This window comes from Myotis brandtii, unplaced genomic scaffold, assembly GCF_000412655.1.
Source record: "Myotis brandtii unplaced genomic scaffold, ASM41265v1 scaffold62, whole genome shotgun sequence".
NCBI lineage: Eukaryota > Metazoa > Chordata > Mammalia > Chiroptera > Vespertilionidae > Myotis > Myotis brandtii.
Window position 1 is genome coordinate 1,397,129 of NW_005370366.1, and position 13,966 is coordinate 1,411,094.

Below are 13,966 nucleotides of genomic sequence, written 5' to 3' on the forward strand. Positions count from 1 at the left end.
CTGCCCTCGCCCCTCGCCGCCGCTCCTCGGAGCCCTACAGCCCCGGCCCAGCGGACAGAAGGGACACCCAATTTGTGCTTTTTAATTCCCTCATATGTTTCACCCAGCCCCCTGAACACTCTCCCATCTGACAACCATGTGTTCTATCTCTATGAGTCTATTTCTGTTTTGTTGGTTCATTTATTTTGTTCTTTAGATTCCACATATAAGTGAAATCATATGGCATTTGTCTTTCTCTGACTTACCTCACTTAGCATAATACCCTCTAGGTCCATCCATATGATCACAGATGATAATGTTATCGGTGAAAGTGAGGTATCCCTTTCTCCACTGAGTGCTTGTGGTTGGGTCCTTATGTTATCTTGAGAAAAAGAATTTTCCGAGACTCGCATGGGAGGGTGAATGATTTTTATTTGTGTGGAATTATATCCCTGGGTTTGTAAATTCCCATTTCCCTTAGTTCAGTCCTAGAAGATGTACAGCTGAGGATTCAATAAAGGTAGAAGCAAAACCAGTGTCCAAGTTTCTGTTCCATATTGTAGCTGGGTCCAGTTTAGCACTAAGGTAGTTGAAGTCCATTAGAGGAGGGTGAATGTAGGAGAGTGAGAGCCCTGCAAGCCAGGAGTCAAGTGTGAGCAAGCCAAGAGCAAGAGAGGGTGAGCTCCTTTGTTTAGGAGCTTAAGTATCTCAAATCTTTCTGTGCTTGCAGTGGCCATGCCTACTGTGGCCATTGACCTGTTCCCAGGTGTGACTGACAGACAAGTAACTTCCCTATTTCACCCAGACTTTACTGGGATTGTGGCTGTTCTCCACCTGTGCAGTCCCTTCCCCCATTGATCTGCAGGGAATAGACCTGGGTAATATTAAATTGCAGCTTCCTGGCAAAAGTTGCACAAATGGCATGCCTATATTATTTGGCCTTCCCTTTGTACCTTTACTTTGATTTATAACTGGATTAATTACAACAGTATCATTAAGATTTCATTTAAAAAATATGTTTTTTATTGATTTTAGCGAGAGGAAGGGAGAGGGAGAGAGGGATAGAAACATCAGTGATGAGAGAGAATCATTTATCGGCTGCCTCCTGCACATACTGTACTGGGGATTGAGCCCACAACCCAGGCATGTGCCCTGACCAGGATTCAAACCATGACCTCCTGGTTCATGGGTTGATGCTCAACCACTGAGCAATACTGGCTGGGCAAGATTTCATTCTTTTTTATGGCTGAGTATTATGCCATTGTATATAGGCATTTATCTTCTTTATTATCTATCGATGGGCACCTAGGTTGCTTCCATATTTTGGCTGTTGTAAATAATGATGCATTGAATATATGGATGCATATATCTTTCAAATTAGTGTAACACATTGATTAAGACTAAGATTTTTATTTTTTTAAATGATGCAAGGACAGCTAAAACACATCACTGTGCTCTGACAAAAATGTGGGAGAAGGGCAGCTCAGTAGCCAACCATCAGAAAACTCTACTGCCTCCCAAATCAAGTGAAGCAAAAGCCCTACATACTACATCCATGGAGGATTTTCTATAGGCAAAGAGGGAATCAGAGGTTGGAGTTTTTGCAGTAGCTAAGAATGGTTAGACATGGACATGTAGACATAAATGTACACAGACATGAGTTCATAGGTACAGATATCCAAATTAATATGTATATTTCATCTTTGGAAACATTTTTTTCTTGATATTTTCTAGGTAAACAATCATATAACATGCAAATATTAGCAGTTTTACTTCTTTATTTACTATTATTTTCTTGTGTTAATGCAAATGTTGAGTAATATATTGAAAGCAGACAGTCTTGCTTGCTTCTAATCATATGGGGAAAATGTTAGGTCTCTCACTCTCTGAGTATGATATTGGCTGTTGTTTTTTTCTAGATGCCCTTGGTAAGTTTGAAGGAGTTCCCAACTCCTAATTTGCTAAGAGTTTTGTTTTAAGCCCAAGTGCCCATCATTAGATGAGTGGGTAAAAAAGCTGTGGTACATTTATTCCATGGAATACTATGCAGCAGTAAAAAAGAAGAATCTCTTACCCTTTGAGACAGCATGGAGGGACCTGGAGAGTAACATGCTAAGTGAAATAAGTCAGTCAGGGAAAGACAAGTATCACATGATCTCACTCATATGTGGAATCTAAATAACAAAATAAACTGATGAATGGAGTGGATCCAGAGACATGGAAGCATGGAACATATATGCATGGCCCGTGGCCACAGACAATGGGATGGTGAGGGCCTGGGGTGAGAGGTGGGGTGGGCTGCAGGGGGTCAATGGGGGGAAGAGGGGGACATTTGTAATACTTCCAACAATAAAGAATTATTTTTTGTTTAAGTTTTGTTTTAATTATAAAGGGGTGTTGAATTTTGTTAAATGCTTTTCTTTTTGCATTTATTGAAATGATCATGTATTTTTTGGAAGTATTTAAAATCTGGGTTTATGAAATATCAGTGTACACTGGCAGCATACTCACACCAGTCATTCAGGGGAGAAATGGGCCTCTTGCATTGCAGAGGAATCCACTTTTTCCATTAAAATAAGATAATTTATAAATGTGAGTAGATAATTAAGGCGCACTAGAAATTTGAAAGGAAATAATCAGCATGAATAGAAGGAACACCATGAAAAACAAACAACTTGCCCCTAAGGGAAAAGCAAGTAATTCAGTAAACATTCCTCAGGTAAAGACAGGAGGCCACAGAAAAAGGGTAGGGCCTGGGCATCTCTGTGGTGGTGTTTCACACGTTCTCCAATCCTCTGTATTTGTGATCCTGATAGTTGCTAGTTGAATCTAGACTAGAGGCTTAATCAGATTCAGGTTTAGTGTTTTGGGCAGTACTCATACACTGGTGGGGATGTGTTCTTCCATCAGGAGAAACATTGACTGCTTGTCTTCTTTTGTGGTATGAGCAGCTAGTGGTACCCAGTGCATCAATTCCATACTTAGTTAGGGCCTTCTATTTTTTTAAAAAAATTTTTTTCAATTACAGTTTACATTCAATGTGCTAGTTTCAGAATGATGGTTAGACAATCATATGGTTTACATAGTGGTCCCTCCAATATTTTGAATATCTACCTGGCACCATACCTAGTTATTACAATATTATTGGCTACATCCCTATGCTCTACTTGACATCCCCGTAACTATTTTGTGACTACTAATTTGTATTTCTTAATACCTTCACCCTTTTCACCCAGTCCCCTAACTCTCCCACCCCTCTGGAAACCATCAGTTTGTTCTATATGTCTATCAGTCTTTTTCTATTTTGTTTTATTCATTTATTTTGCTTTATAGATTCCACATATAAGTGAGATCATGGTATTTTTCTTTCTTTGTCTGACTTATTTCACTTAGCATAATACATTCTAGGTCCATTCATGCTGTTGCAAATGGTAAGATTTCATTCTTTTTTAAATTAAAACTATGTTTTATTGATTTTTAGAGAGAGAAAAACATCAACGTGAGAGAGAAACATCCATCAACTGCCTACTCTATGCAACCTGAACCTGCAGTCTGGGCATGTACCGTTATTAGGATTCAAACTGGCAACTTTTTGATGCACAGGATGATGCTCAACAACTGAGCCACACCGGCCAGGGCAGATTTCATTCTTGTTTATGGCTGAGTAATATTCCATTATAGATATGTACCACAGCTTTTTTTATCCACTCGTCTTGGCCACTTGATGTGAGAGAGAAATACCAATTTGCTGCCTCCTGCATGCTTCCACTGGGGATCGAGCCTTGCAACTGGGCATGTGCCCTGACCAGGAATTGAATCAGCGACATTTTGGTGCATGGGATGACACTCAACTCACTGAGCAACACTGGCCAGGGCCTCTGCCCACTTTTTAATTTGATTGTTTGTTTTTTTAATGTTGAGTTGTATTCCTTTTTTAAAAAAATATATTTTATTGATTTTTTACAGAGAGGAAGAGAGAGGGATAGAGTTAGAAACATCGCCTCTTACACACCTCCTACTGGGGATGTGCCTGCAACCAAGGTACATGCCCTTGGCCGGAATCAAACCTGGGACCTTTCAGTCCGCAGGCTGACGCTCTATCCACTCAGCCAAACCGGTTAGGGCAGTTGTATTACTTCTTTATAAATGTTGGATATTAACCCCTTATTGGATGTATCATTGGCAAATATCTTTTCCCATTCAGTAGGTTGTCTTTCATTTTGTTGAAGGTTTCCTTCGTTGTGCAAAAACTTTTTAGTTTGAGGTATATCATAAAATATATGGCTCAAAGGAATGTCCAAGATTTTACTGCCTATGTTTTCTTCTAGGACTTTTATGGTTTTGAGTCTTATATTTGAGTCTTTAATCCATTTTGAGTTTATTTTTATATACAGTGTAAGCAGATGGTCTAGTTTCAGTTTTTTTGCATGTATCTGTTCCTTTTTTCCCAGCACCATTTGTTGAATAGACTGTCTTTACCCCATTGTATGTTCTTGTCTCCTTTGTCATATATTAAGTGGCATGTAAGTGTGGTTTTATTTCTGGGCTTTCTATTCTGTTTCATTGATCTATGTGTCTGTTTTGATTATTATAGCATTGTAGTATAGTTTGATATCAGATAATGTGACACCTCCAACTTTGCTCTCCTTTCTCAAGATTGCTGTAGCTATTTGGATCTTTTGTGGTTCCACATAAATTTTTAGATTTTTTCTAGTTCTGTAGAGAACACCATTGGTATTTTGATAGGAATTGCATTGAATCTATAGATTCCTTTGGGTATTATGGACTTTTTTCTTTAAGATTTTTTATTGATTTTTACAGAGGGAGGAAGAGAGAGAGAGAGAGAAACATCGATGAGAGGGGAAACATCGATCAGCTGCTTCTTGGCATGCCCCCACCAGGGATCAATTCCCCAACCCCAGGATGTGCCCTGACCGGAAATGGAACTGGCAACCTCTTGGTGCATGGGTTGACACCCAACCACTGGGCCACATTGGCTGGGTTGGAATTTTTTTTTTTTTATTTTTTAAAATGTTTTATTGATTTCAGATCAGAAGGGAGAGGATAGAGAGTTGTCAAGATGCATAGAATGATCCCTGACTACAGGCATTTATCATCTGGTGGGAGAAAGGAACTGTTATGCAACATAACATAATGCAGGTTCTTAAAATAGAGTACAATGCCATGGAAGAGGAAACGAATAAGGACATAATGATCGCAAGGTCAAGGGGGTCCTTCCAGGGTAGGAAACATTTCACTTAGGCCTTGTAGAATGAGGTGTGGGAAAGGAGGAAGCCATGGCATGTTCAGGATGAGGGAGCTGCCAAATCACTAAAAAAATTGTTTTTATTTTTGCTGCTTTGATTGGGTGTTTTATGCTACCTTGCCTTGCGAATTGTTGATTCGATTTTCTGCTTCATCCAACCTACTGTTTAGTCCTTCTAGTGTAGTCTTAATTTTAAATATTGTAGTCTTCATTTCTGACTGGTTCTTTTTGTGGTTTCTATGTCGCTTTTTATGCTTATTATCTCTTTGTTGAAGTTCTCACTACTGAGTTCATCCATTCTTCCTCTAAGTTCCTTGAACATCCTTATAACCATTGTCTTGAACTGCGTGTCTGGTAGATTGCTTGCCTCTATTTCATTTAGTTCTTTTTCTAGAGATTTCTCCTGTTCTTTCATTTGGGGCATGTTTCTTTGTCTCCCCATTTTATCTGCCTCTGTGTGGTGGGGTAGGAGTTCTGTATATTAGGTAGATCTGCTTTGTCTGCCAGTTTTGGTAGAGTGGCCTTATGTATTAGGTATCCTGTGGGGCCCAGTGGTGCAGTATCCTTGATCACCTGAGCTGGGTGCTCCACAGGTGTTCTTTGCCTGGGTTATGAGTCCTCCTGTTGTAGTTGAGTCTTGATTACTGTTGGCCCATCTGTGGGTGGGGTTGACGCTCAGGCTGTCTGACTGTGAGGATTGACCCCAACCACAGTATATGAGCTACTGTGCAGGGGGCTGACCCTATGAAGCAGAATTTGTCCCAGTAGGGTCTGGTGCTTGCCGAGATCTTCCTTTGGATGTGCCTTTTGTGGAACTAATCAGGTGGTGTTCTTTTGTGCTTTGAAGCCAGCTCCAGGGTGTGTTGGTTCTGGGGCCTCTTGGGAGAGACTCATGTTCAGGTCAATGTCAGATGCTGCCTGTGACCTGAGGTGCCTGGTAGGAGCTACAAAGCAATCCACAGGTGATGGCTGCTTCTGTCTGGGACTGGATGCATGTAGTAGGGGCCAGCCCTTTTTGTGTCTCTGACCTTCTTACCAGTCTTGATCTAGCTATTCTATAAATCCTTGGTTATAAGACTTCTCTTCAGCTAGTCTTCAGTTTGTTATTCAGGTTGATTGTCCTATAATTTAATTGTAATTCCAGTGTGTTCCTAGAAGGACTTGAGTATAACTTCTACCTACTCCCTGCCATCTTGGATCCCTGTTTGTCTATTAATTTAAAATCAACCGAAGGACTTGTATGCATGCATATAAGCATAATCAATGGACGTAAGACACTGGGGGTTAGGGGGTGAGGGCATGTGCCGGGGGGCAGGGGAGGCCGGGGGGAGGTCAATGGTGAAAAAAAGGAGTCATATGTACTACTATTTGTAATACTTTAAACAATAAAATAAAATTTTAAATAATTTCAAAAAATTGGCTTTAAGAAGAAAAAGGGAAATATTAAGTATATGCACAGGTTTAAATTAAAGGAACCAAATTTATGCTAATTCTAAAATGATCTGAACTCATCCCTTTGCTACAGCAATTGAGCCAGTTTTGGTACAGTCAGGAAACTGCTTTGCGCCTTGCTAAGGAAGTGACTGCGGCTGCTGGGGAAGGTGGAAGGTGAGATTCAAATTTTGTTTCTTTTTTGTTTAATCTAAATTAATATTTTCAATGTCCTTCCTCGATGAGAGATGGTTTGTAAGAAGTCTGACTCATAATCTGCAAAGTTTGTAGTTCATGATTTATAGAATATGAGGAATAAGAACTGCTATAATAACAAGTTTAGGGGCACCCAGAAATGTATGCATTGTAGGATGTCTTATCTCTGTCCTGTATTTTAATATTTGCTAACCTGCTCCTTACTTTTATACCCTTACAGTTTGTTTTAAGAGAAAAAAATCTTAATACTTGACTTTTTGAAATTTTAAGAATGTAGGTTTTCTTTTTTTTAACTTGGTTTTTATTTTTATCAAGACTTTACATGCATAGCCCTGGCCCAGTGGCTCATTTGGTTAGAGCATTGCCCCATACACCTAAAGGTTGTGGGTTCCATTACCAGTCAGGGCACATACCTAAGTTGTGGGTTCAATCCCCAGTCAGGGCGCATACAGGAGCCAACCAATTTTTCTCTCACATTGATGTTTCTCTCTCTCTCTTGCTCTCTCCCTGCCTCTCTCTCTAAATCAATAAACATATCCTCGGGTGAGGATAAAAATCCACAAAACTTTACATGCATGGAATTTAACATCGAATGGTCCTAAAAAGCTGGTTCAGACTTTATTACTTCCACAGATGTGCATGCTTTCTGTCCATGCTCCCAATAGTATTGTTTCCAGATTTGGCCTATAACAGGGTTCATATTGTTCTTTACAGCTGAACCTTTTACTTTTTCTTATTGTAAAATTATAAGTTTTCTATTTTTTTATGTGTTTCTATGTCCATATCACCTACTAACCATCAAATTCTTCCCCAGTTATGCATATCTCCTATCTATAAATGCAAAAATATTTCAACTCCTTGAAAAATATTACCTCATGGCTTTACCAAGCTGGACTGGTTGATTTCTAGCTTTGTTACAGTTCTTATCTTGGTATCTTTCTTCACCATCATGCTCATAGTCCTTTTTCCTCTCTTTTATTTTGGATTTCCAGTTTCCTGTACCCCAGTTCTCATTTTGCAGCCTTAATCTGGGTTAGGTCCATCCTTCAATAGCTTCCACAAAAAAGATATGTGGGAAGGGAATTTTTCAAACCTTTCATTTCTGGCTCTAGCTGGTTTGGCTCAGTGGATAGAGCGTCAGCCTGCAGACTGAGGGGTCCCAGGTTCAATTCCAGTCAAGGGCACATGCCTGGGTTGCGGGCTCCATCCCCAGTGGGGGGTGTGCAGGAGACAGCCAATCAATGATTCTCTCTCATCATTGATGTTTCTATCTCTCTCTCCTTCTCCCTTCCTCTATGAAATAAATTTAAAAATATTTTTAAAAACACCCTTTCATTTCTGAAAATGCCTTTATTCCACTCTTACTCTCAATTGTAATAGTTTTGCTGGGTATGTAATTCCAGGTTTTGAGGACATTGCTTCCTGGCCTCCAAGTATCCATAGGTGCTGTTGAGAAATCCCATGCTGTTCTGAGTTCTTGCAGGAAACCCATTTTTTCCTTGCTCAGTGCAAACTTGGTTTTTTTCTTAATTCCTAATATTTGATGTGTCCTGGTGTAGAGTATTCCCCTCTCGTGCTGGGTGGGGAGCTCTTTCAATCTCATTTCCTTCAGTTTGGGAAAACTGTCTTAAGCCTATTTCCTCCCCCACTGTTTTTTCTCTTCCTCTTTCTAGAACTCCTGTTATTTGAATGTTGGACCTGATCTACTTTCCTTACTGTCTTCTTTTCCACCTATTGTCTTTTTTACCTTACTTTCTGGGAATACTCCTCAACTTTATTTTCTAAATTCTCTGCTGAGTTTACCATTTCTGTTGTCATATACATATTCATTTACAGATCTCTTTTGGGGTCTCTGAATATATATTTATTTATTTTAAATTTTATTGATTGATTTTTAGAAAGAGAGGAAGGAGGAGAGGGAAACATCTATTTATTGTTCCACTTATTATTGCATTCATTGGTTGTGATGAATATTCATTATTTTATCTTGTTTATCCTTCTGAGGATATTAATTACAAGATTTTTTAAAAAGTTTTCTTCTCCCCACTTAATCTGCTTACTACAATGTGCCTTTTCTGTTCATTTATTTTGGTCTCTAATATTAAATGTTTTCCTTGAATGTCCATTGACCTTCACCGGCCACTCAGATTATGTCGGAAAGCTGTGACACATGGCAGAACTTTCTTGCTTAATCTCTGCAGTTGGATGACCTGGGCGAGCTATTCCTAGGGAATCCCAGTGTCACGCTGAGTCTTTTCCTCTGGGGCTGGTCAGAGCTCTAGGAAGAGTCTTCTAATTCTTCCCTGGAAGTTATGTGTGTTGTGACATCATCTGGGGGACCACATTACTGAGAGGGCTGAAGGCCCTAGCATCCAGTGGGTTTAACTTAATCCTTGTCATTGCCACACTGTACCACATTACTAGTTGTGCTGGCACTCCCTTTTTGTCCCCCAATCCAGAGACCATCCCTCCAGGTTTCTATCTCCTGGGAGAAGGAGGAGAGTCTTGGGAATTACTGTCTGCCCCATGTAACCTTCAGCAGCTTCTTGAGTTACTGGTCTGCAGATCCTGAGCCTTGGGTGCGGTGATGGAGATAAGGTTGCTCCCCAGCTTTCCTGGCTGCCAGTTCAGGATTTGGTGTTTGGGTCTGCCAAGTCAGATAGCACTCTCCACTGTTTTCCAGCTTTCTATGTGTGTTTCTTTTGTCTCTTCTCACATTCTCTTTCTCTTCTTGGCTTCAACAACAAAACAGAATCTTACTTGTGGTATATTGAGTGGACTTCATGAAGGTGCAAATCTACATTCCCATCCACCATCTTTAACTAGAAGTCCCAAGTTTCTCTTTTTTTTTTTTCTGTTTTCTTTTTAAATCACCTGTAGTTGTTTATTAGGTTTTTCTCAATGACAGTGTTTTTTATACATTTTTTTTTCTTTTTTCCGTTAATATGAGGGCTTCGGATGCAACTTTTAATTTTTTCTGACAGGCATCTTCAGGAGCTGTGTCATAATCTTTTTAAAAAAATAAATTTTTATTGATTTCAGAGAGGAAGGGAGAGAGAAAGATAGAAACACCAATGATGAGAGAGAATCATTGATCAGCTGCCTCCTACACACCCCCCTTACTGGGGATGGCCCGCAACCCAGGCATGTGCCCTTGACTGGAATCGAACCTGGGGCCCTTCACTCCACAGGCGCACGCTCTATCCACTGAGCCAAACCAGCTAGGGCAATAATCTTAAAGATGAGTAAAAGTGGGAGCATTTACTGAGTAATTGCTGCCTGTCCTGTCCTCTGTGTCAGCAGGTTATGAGGGTCACCTTGTTTAGTTCTCACACCCCTGTGAGGTAGTTACCATTATATTCTCTATTCTAAAGACAGAGCTGAGGCTCAAGAGATTCAGCCACTTGCACAAGGGAACTCAGGAGTGAGTTGCCCTAGGACCCCACCATGACAAACCCCATTGTCCCCCTGGGTTCACCACACTCTGCTCCCTCCTTCTTGCATCTGAGACACTTTTCTGCTGCCTTGTACATCCTTCAGAATATTTTAGAGAAATTCTGCTTGGCAACAAGCTCAGATTTAGTTGGTCTGAAACTACCTTTATTTCATCCTCTTTCTTGGGTGATAGTTCATTGTGCATATGATTGCTGCTTGTTATCCCAGCACAGTGAAGACATCTGGCCCTCTACCTTCACTCTCCCTCCTTTCCCCCAAACTCTGGCAGCATCCTGGGCTGAAGCTCTGATTGCCCCTGTCACCCAGACGGACATGCACATTTTCCACAGATGCATATGTGCCATCATCAGGCTGTTACATACTTCAAGAGTTTTTGGACCAAGCAGCCTATCTAGCTAGCTTGGGTGCCTAATGTGCACGTGTACAGAAATGACCCTCACAGGTTTAAGGCTGAGTTTAATTTTTAAAAGTACTGTTTTGAATGATAATATATATGCATGATAAATATCTAAAAGTTCTAAAGGGGATTGAAAAAATGTTATCCTCCTTCCTCATTATCTCCAGGCCCCCAGTTCTCCTCCTGTGAGGCAGCCATGGTCTCTGGCTCTTGTGCCTCTGAGCATATTTTCTCACACTCATGCAAATGTCTTTTTGCCCCTTGTGTTCCTGGAGTGTCTTGGGGGTGTGATGTTACATAACATTCCATTGTAACAGATGGACCACAATCAACTCCATAGTTCAGTATTTATTTCTAGCTTCTTTCGCAGTTGGTTTTAAAAGTTAACTATTGGGCCCTGTCCGGTGAGCTCAGTGGTTAGAGTGTCAGCCCACGCACCAAAGAGTCTCGGGTTCGATTCCTGGTCAAGGGCATGTACCTGGGTAGTAAGTTCAATCCTCGGTTGGAGCGAGGCAACCAATCAATGTCTTTCTCCTCTCTCTCTCTCTCTCTCTCTCTCTTTCTCTCTCTCATCTCTCTCTTTTTCTCTGTCTCCTCTTCATTCCCTCTCTTTCCACTCTCTCTAAACATCAATGGAAAAATATCCCTGAATGAAGATTAACAAAAAAAAGAGTTAACTATTGGGACAGTGCTTACCCGTTCATAAACTGTAGGCTGCTGGTAATAATTTCCTTATATAGAAAAGCAGCAGAGCCCTAGCTGGTTTGGCTCAGTAGATAGAGCGTCAGCCTGCGGACTGAAGGGTCCTGGGTTTGATTCCGGTCAAGGGCACATGTCTGGGTTACAGGCTCGATCCCCAGTAGGGGGCGTGCAAGAGGCAACTAATCAATGGTTCTCTCTCATCATTGATGTTTCTCTCTCCCTCTCCCTTCCTCTCTAAAATCAATAAAAATATATATATTTTTAAAAAGCTACAGAAATTTAAAGTAGCTTTTCTGTACTGAGACCTCATTTTAATGTATTTTTTTTGAAAACTGGAGTTGCTAAAGCAGTTATTTGGGGTTTTCCTCTCAAGATTATGAATATCACGAAGTAACTTCAAAATATTTAGTTTGAGATTAACAGTATTTGACGTAAATGTTAAAGGAACATGAAATAGGTAAATTTAGACTTTGGGCTACCTAATTTTGCCTTTATATGTTCCTAATGTTTTACATTTTTTACTATAAAGAGCACGTGTATCACTTTCGTACCTTAAGATTATGAGTTTCAGATTTTTAAATACCAGATTCCTTAAAAGTGAGGCATTTTGTTTTCTCTCATAATTTACTGCTGTCACGTTAGTTGCAGTGTTATTTCCTTTAGGAAGATGTGTGCCTAGGACCTCTGGTGTTTAGTGAAGTTGTCTAACGTTGGAAGCTGTCTACCGGAGCTCTTTGTGCACATATTCACTTTGTTTTCCAGGGTGGCCTGTGTGAGCACCCCTAGTGTTTACCAGAAACTGAGAGAGCTGCACAGAGAAGACTTGGCTGTATACCTCTTTGAGTATGACAGAAGATTCTCCATTTATGGAGAGGAGTTTATCTTCTATGATTACAATAATCCACTGGACTTCCCTGTAAATATTGCCCATCATAGTTTTGACATTGTCATAGCGGATCCCCCCTATCTTTCTGAGGAATGTCTCAGGAAAACCTCAGAAACCATCAAGTACCTGACTCAGGGCAAGATTCTGCTGTGCACAGGTAGGTGCTGGCCTGCCATCTCATAAAGGTTGATAATGGTGGCTATTCAAGCCTCAGCTGTCAAGAGTTGAAAGATCTTAGAACTCAGATCCTGAATCTACCACTTGTTGTGTGACCATAAACAGGCTTTGTAACCTCTCGCTGCCCCCGTTTCCTCATCTGTAAATATGGGGCTGGTAATGCTGCCTGACTTCCAGTGTTGGAGGACTGAGTGCCTGACACACATTGGGTGGGATTGCATGTGGTGAATATTCATCATGGTCGTCATCAGTAGTTAAAAGAGCCTCTGCACTTGATGTCGAATCTGTGGAGTTAACGTGGAATGCCTGGGGTTACAAGTTAGGCATTGGATCGGGTTTGTTATAGCAGAACAGTGTTCTTTCTGGGGAGATTGAGATACACTATTTTCTTAAGATGGATGTAGTGAAATCTGACACAGAACTAAAACTATAACTACCTCTATGGTCTGGGCAGCCTGGTGTCCAGGCCCTGAGTGCAGTCCCCTGCTCCTGTACCCAGCCTGTGGCCGTGCTTCTGCTTGGAGCACCCTGGGCTGAGCAGTGGAGCTGTTCTTCTGGTTGTCGAGTTGTAGACTTAGTCAAAAACACAACTCTTGTTCACACAGCTAGTATTTACTTATTAATTCATAGCTGTGACTAGCCCTTTGTGCCAGCTGACAGGCAGATTGCCCGACCTCATGGAGCATACATTTGGTTTTAGGGGACAGATTAAAAAATGTAATACAACAGAAGAAATGAATTCCTAATTTTGATAAGTATATGAAAAAATCAGAGAAAGACAGGCTGGCATAGAGTCAGGGGGCTGTACTTCAGATCCACGAGTTCTCTGGGCTGAGCTGCATTGCAGCAGTGGCCTCAAGGGGAGTCTGATGAGAGGGCCCCAGCAGGTGCTGGTGAGAGTTGAAATTTTATTTTACAGTGTCCAGCCCCAAAGGAACAAGATCCAATTTGTCTAAACAAGTTCACTTTAACTTTGTACCAAAAAGATTTATGGGGGTGAGTGGACGTAGCTCTGGACGAGGTTGGAGAGGAAACTAAAAGAATGTGCTGTGCTCTGCATGTGGGAAGTGAGAAAGGGGAGAATCCAGGATGAGTCCTGGGTTCCTACCTGTGCAGCACTTGCTACCATAGGCGTCGAGGAACAGGTGCTTGGCAGCATCTGGGGTGATATCCACAGCGGTGGGCAGTGCAAGACAGGCAGTGGGGTGAGTAAGGGGGGCTGAGGGAGAAACAGTTTGGTCATCCAAAGGTTGATGTGAATATATTCCTATGAGTTTACAAGATTGGATATTACTGAAAAGGGGATTCTTTGTTTTTAACATTGTTTAAAGTATTACAAATAGTAGTACATATGTCTCCTTTTTCCCCCATTGACCTCCCTTACCCCCTGGCACATGCCACACCTCCCTCCCACCCCCATCCCCAGTGTCTGTATCCATTGGTTATGCTTATATGC

The 13,966-nt window shown here is 41.0% G+C and overlaps 1 protein-coding gene and 1 long non-coding RNA gene across 4 annotated transcripts in view; one reads left to right on the forward strand and one right to left on the reverse strand.

Moving 5' to 3' along the window:
- The window catches only part of LOC106723669, a 16,234-nt gene extending 13,010 nt beyond the window's left edge, over positions 1-3,224 (reverse strand). The window contains exon 1 of the long non-coding RNA XR_001359371.1: positions 3,094-3,224. This is a non-coding gene — a long non-coding RNA (uncharacterized LOC106723669). The remainder of the gene's footprint in view (positions 1-3,093) is intronic.
- N6AMT2 (N-6 adenine-specific DNA methyltransferase 2 (putative)) overlaps positions 1-13,966 on the forward strand; it is a 30,057-nt gene that overhangs the window by 14,344 nt on the left and 1,747 nt on the right. For 2 of the 3 annotated variants that reach the window (XM_005879997.2, XM_005879998.2), the window contains exons 3-4: positions 6,771-6,853; positions 12,210-12,490. In XM_005879997.2, the coding sequence (XP_005880059.1) occupies positions 6,771-6,853; positions 12,210-12,490 (364 nt within the window). Of the gene's footprint in view, positions 1-6,770; positions 6,854-12,209; positions 12,491-13,429; positions 13,628-13,966 lie in introns of those variants that run through there. The other variant, XM_014528168.1, reaches the window with a different exon arrangement.